Source organism: Plasmopara halstedii, assembly GCF_900000015.1.
Source record: "Plasmopara halstedii genome assembly, contig: Scaffold_54, whole genome shotgun sequence".
Lineage (NCBI taxonomy): Eukaryota > Oomycota > Peronosporomycetes > Peronosporales > Peronosporaceae > Plasmopara > Plasmopara halstedii.
In genome coordinates this window covers 465,400-470,528 of record NW_020186975.1, presented here as the reverse complement: position 1 = coordinate 470,528, position 5,129 = coordinate 465,400, and the positions used below count along the sequence as shown (strand labels likewise).

The 5,129-nt window shown below is 42.5% G+C and overlaps 2 protein-coding genes across 2 annotated transcripts; one reads left to right on the top strand and one right to left on the bottom strand.

Annotated features, from left to right (window-relative positions):
• Positions 1–3,023: 3,023 nt before the first annotated feature.
• PHALS_11448 (uncharacterized protein) lies at positions 3,024–3,236 on the top strand (the record flags this gene model as incomplete). The annotated part of the gene is made up of 2 exons (XM_024725693.1): positions 3,024–3,072; positions 3,136–3,236. 2 exons carry the CDS (start codon positions 3,024–3,026, stop codon positions 3,234–3,236), a joined length of 150 nt encoding a protein of 49 aa, XP_024571943.1.
• A 1,227-nt stretch (positions 3,237–4,463) lies between these two features.
• On the bottom strand, positions 4,464–4,802 carry PHALS_11447 (uncharacterized protein; the record flags this gene model as incomplete). The annotated part of the gene is made up of 1 exon (XM_024725681.1): positions 4,464–4,802. One exon carries the CDS (start codon positions 4,800–4,802, stop codon positions 4,464–4,466), a length of 339 nt encoding a protein of 112 aa, XP_024571942.1.
• Positions 4,803–5,129: the final 327 nt, after the last annotated feature.

Here is a 5,129-nt window from a genome sequence, read left to right as displayed (position 1 = left end):
CCAGGTTGTAGTTGTAGGTGACATAACGTCTGCATTGCTGGCAAATGGGATACGGCAATTCGGAAGGTTCGAATACTAGACATTGAAGCATCGCAATGGCCTGAGCTGCAGCTTCGTAGAATACAGCACGGTTTTTCTCGCCACAAACAACTCAAATTACATTTTGGGCGGACTGTGACTTTGGACAGTTTTATTCGTCGATATACGCATTGCTACCTGTCGATAGTGCAGTACAAATTGGTCATCTCTAGCGAGGATCAATTTGTAAACACATCTAACACAAGTCTGTCCGCCTTTTCCATTTCAAAGTCTCTCGATGTTCTTGTTGACAAAGTGGAAAGTGGAAAAAGTCCGTCAAATCTGAGTGTGTAAGTCAAGTCGCGCCGCGTCCATGTTGCTCAGGGTATACGAGAGAGAAGGATTCGAATCTTTTTATTGCTTTCTGTGGTATCAACCATTCGTAAATTTATATTAGAGCCTTAACGACCATTACTGAAATAATGAAGCTGCAAGTTGTTTGTGACAATAATGCTTACAAACGCAAAGAATTTCGACAAGACAAGTGGGTACAAAATCATCATCACTGCTTTTGCTTGTAACCATGGTACATCGGCAACGCGAGCTGTCGTCCCGGTCACAGTTGATCCCTGGCCTTCGAGCACAAGAATATTATCCTTTTACTTGCACGCTTAAAATCATCTTTACTTCTGACTTTGCTTGATAGTTCCTTCTAAGTTAACTACAGATCGTTCGACAATGTGCAGATGGATCGCAAAACTGAGCACGAATAGCTGTCAGTGTATCCGTTTTCTGCTTGTTTTCTTCGAACTTCTCGTTTGCAGTATTTACAATCCACCAGAGATACTCTTTATTTACGAGCAAATGTTCTGCACTCTTTCTGAGGATCCGTTTGCCGCTGTACGAATGACACACATCATCTTTCAATTAATTGCATTCCCGGAAGTAAAAAAGTATGCACATAGAAAATTGGTGTACTATACTTAGCTTATGGTCTGTGGTGTCACAATCAGGAAACATCCTCATTCGCGCATGATCGCCTTGTCCTAATTCACAAGTCCCTATAAAGACATCCTTATCGCGCGTTTCATGTGACCACGGAAGCCCATTTCTAGCACTAATTAACTACCGTCACAACACAGGGAGGTAAATATACGTTACTTGGAAATCTATATGTTCAAATGAAATACCGCGCAATGCTCACAGCTAGAGACCCAATAAGGAATGTGTAGCTTATGCTACCTACAATTGCGAGTGGAAGAACTTTCCCGGTAAGAATGCTAGAATTAATAAAGTTAATTGCTTCATATGATATCTAAAGTGGCTCGTGCTGATAGCCCTCTGGCAGGAAAATTCTCTGTCCGTACGGTTCATCTGAAGATCCGCGTACATCTTTGCGCCTGCACTACCAAATGTGGTGTTGTGTTAGGTTTACACTGCTGAATGCATGTAAATGACGTCACAAGGATTACGGTCATACAATTACTACCATGATTAGGATGCTGATTACGGACATAATGGTAGTCGTTCATTGGTTTAGATAAATAAGGTTACATTGAGAAGCTTTTTGGAGGGATCTAAAAGACAGGCTTAAAGGTGGCACAGAGTAGCGAACTAAGGACCTAAATTTATTCACTTCGGTTTTTGCCATTATCTCGACGCGTCTTAACATGAGGAAGGTTAGAAACATGATTGCCTTTGAGCGAATACGCGTGAATGTTTTAACCTGATATGGTGTTTGACTTGAAGATTCTCGACCGAGAACTTAATGGAATTTGTGCAAAAAGTGTACAACTTTGGCTCGCAGTAGCTTGCTCAGTCACCCATTTGCAGCCATAACAATTATACAAAGGTACAAATCACGGAGCGGCAAAGCCACAGTGTAACGAGTTACGAGTACACTAATGTCACTATTGTCCCCCAATTAAAACCAAAGCTCGAAAGTACCAGGCTACTAAAGTAACGAGTACTCCGTAAGAAGACGTCCGTGGCTGCAAGGCTCATGCTATGGCTTATTATGGAAGAGCCTTATTCAGTATATATGACACTTCTTGAATTGAGAATCAACATTTATACACGATAACTTGAGAGGCTCTCGGTTTTGCTCCTTTGTGCATTGGATAATACGAACTCGTGGAGCAAAACATCATTTGTGCAACGTCTCGCAGCCCTGTGGCGCTTGTCGCCAATTCGGTGACTGTACATTGTATTGTTTGGTAGGATGGAGTATCCTATTCGATTATCAGTTGTCGAGACATTCAGAGACGCTTATGCTCATACGACTCCTCAGAAATAAAGCTCAGCCCGTGAGGAATAATACCAAGTTAATGAGATATCATGACTAGATTTCGGTACGGACGTGAGTGATGGGACTCCATAAAAGCAGGTTCTTGGTTAGAACTTCAACTTATAGAAACAAATTATCGAATATTTGAGCGAAGCAGTATTGCTTATTTGAAATACTCTTTGTTGAGGGTCTCCTGGCGGCCAGGAGCTCTATTTTCTGTGCTTTGGCTAGGGCAAGCCCGGGAGTAAAAAAATCCTCTGCGTGTTGCGCGGGGCGAACGAGTGACAGTTGCATCCCGTGACACATAACACACGTGCGCACATATGTATGAATTATAGATCACAGTACATGAAGCTAACTGCGCCTTATGCTTTTTTCTTTATCGAGATATTCTTACGGAAGATCAGGTGTCTAATACAGACGTATTTTTCAAAGTCGGTAGATTCACAAATTGCGCGTGTGTGTATTAGCAATTCCAATCTGTAAGGAAGCAAATATAAAATATAGGAATAGCGGTGTAAAGAGTTTGCAAACTATCAAGTCAAGCGAAATATGACGTCCAAAACTCTTGTTTCCCTAGCTTTCAAAAGTGCAACACATGCTGGGTACGCCGAACGATTTTTGCCTTAGACTTTACTTTGCATTTAAAGTTACACAAGTTGACATAAACATGTCATTGCGTTTGAAACTCATCGGTCTAATTCTACATAGTAAGACGATGCAGCTAACGACATTGAATCACCTCTTATCCAGTATTTTCTCTCCAAGTATGATGAACATTTCCTGGCGTAAAAGCCATTTTTCGCTCTACATTTTGTATCAACACGCAGAGTATCATCGTCGCCATGCTCCTCTTACACAGGAGCACGATTTTTTCTTTATTTCGTCGCAGAAAACACTGTTGAGTTATGTACAAGCCTGGTCGGCTTAATAGGGTCGAGGGCGCGATTGTTCGACGCTTTTGGTTCGGAAGGGCCGGAGAAAGGGCGCGCGAGAGAGCTATTCAACAGCCTTGAAAGACGCGTTTTCCGACGCAGCACAACACCATATATGATCCTTTTTAAAAACATTGGTTAGGCTTTGTGGTATGTTAAGTATACTTTGCACTATATCTGTAGAGGTAAATGGGATAATCAAGCCACATGCTTAGATCAATTTGGGAATCAAGACACTTTCAATCTACTATGGCCATGATCGGTGCGCGATTTTTGGAGGATAATGCCTCTAAATGCATCGTCTTGAAAATGCAATTTTATCAGCAATAAAGGCGAAATTGTCTACATTGATCAGCAGCTTTTTAAGCGCAGACTCTAGAACACAGCCCGTAATATTTTAATATGGGTGTCGATATCCTGGACAAAAAAGTCGTCAAAGCAAATCTGTGCGTATATATTGTGCGGACTAAAAGCTGCGCTACAAGGAGGTTTAGCGATGCTTGGACGTTTGAAATTTTGTGAGGGCATAAGCGGCCATTTTAAGAGCATCCCACTTAGAATGCCCCATGGCCATAACACCACAACACACTAAAGGATTCAATCCAAGGTGTTTAAAAGCGCCTACGCCCACACCATGGCAGTGAGAGAAACACCGCTTAGTCACTTAAAAATTAGTTTTTTCCATCGAGTGAAAACTTTACAAGGTGCACCCAACTATCAAAGTTTTCCAAGAAATTGCCTTTTGCGCCGTAACGTTGACCTCATTCAATTACTTAAAAACATGCACAACTTCCACTTGTCATTTCCCGTCCGGACACATATCGGCAACATCAAGTGGGGAATTTTTTTAGAGCAGATTCACTTCGTGCTTTCGAAGTTGAATGGTATTTATAACATCGCGTTGATCCCTTCAAAGTAAAGAGCATTGTTGCCCTGTCACAATTTTTTTGGCTTGACGAATCGGGCAGATCTCCTAAATCTGAAGGCAACACCTGAGGCGGATCTTTTATCACCATGTCATGGTATCCCTCAAGCAAATGGCACGTTGAAATTTTGAAACAGCTGATCAACCTTTCGCATCCAGTATGCTCGTACGACGGACATTTCATAACAGATAATGAGCTCAGCCCCCCCCCTCCGGTCAGCTCGACGATACCACCTTCCGACAAAATCTTGCATCCCTGTATATAATCAAGTCTCTCCAGACCCAAATCATTCACGGCTTATAGTAACTGCTCATACAATTTTCGGAACTTTGCTATGTGTTGCTGACTTGGCTGCACCTCTACGCCGTGACAAAGACGCGCTGTCCTTAGGAACATCAGTGCCTCATTGCCTTTCTCCATCGGGGTGTACGCTGTAGACCACGACATTGAACCGCTCGATTCGTCAGAGACAACATACGGTCGCATTCTTCGTCTCAACAGATGGGACCCCATTTTCCTACTGTCCTTAACTGTCTCGAGAGGGTTCACCCCTGAAGCACACAACATAAGACCAGTTTTGTCGCTCCAAGTGAGGCTCAAAATTGCAATTTTTGGACGACTTTTGCAAAAGGTCATGTCGATAGTGCTGCCATTTTCCCATGTTATTGTATTAGAGCTGTTACAGCTTTAAACCCGTGCGAGCCGCGTGTCTGCTTCTAGCAGTTGTAAATTCATGACTCACTATAGATACAAAAAGGAAGCAGTACATAGCACATAATGTCTTAAACTCTCAGTCAATCTATCGCTCGTAGGCCAAACCTAGAATGTGGTTGCCCCTAAATCTAGGTCTAATACAAAAAAGGGTTTTCACGCTATCTGCTATAATTAAGATGAATCAGCGACACCATAGTCAATGTCTTCGACACGAGACGCATGGGCATTGTGTATGCGAGTGGGCGTCAC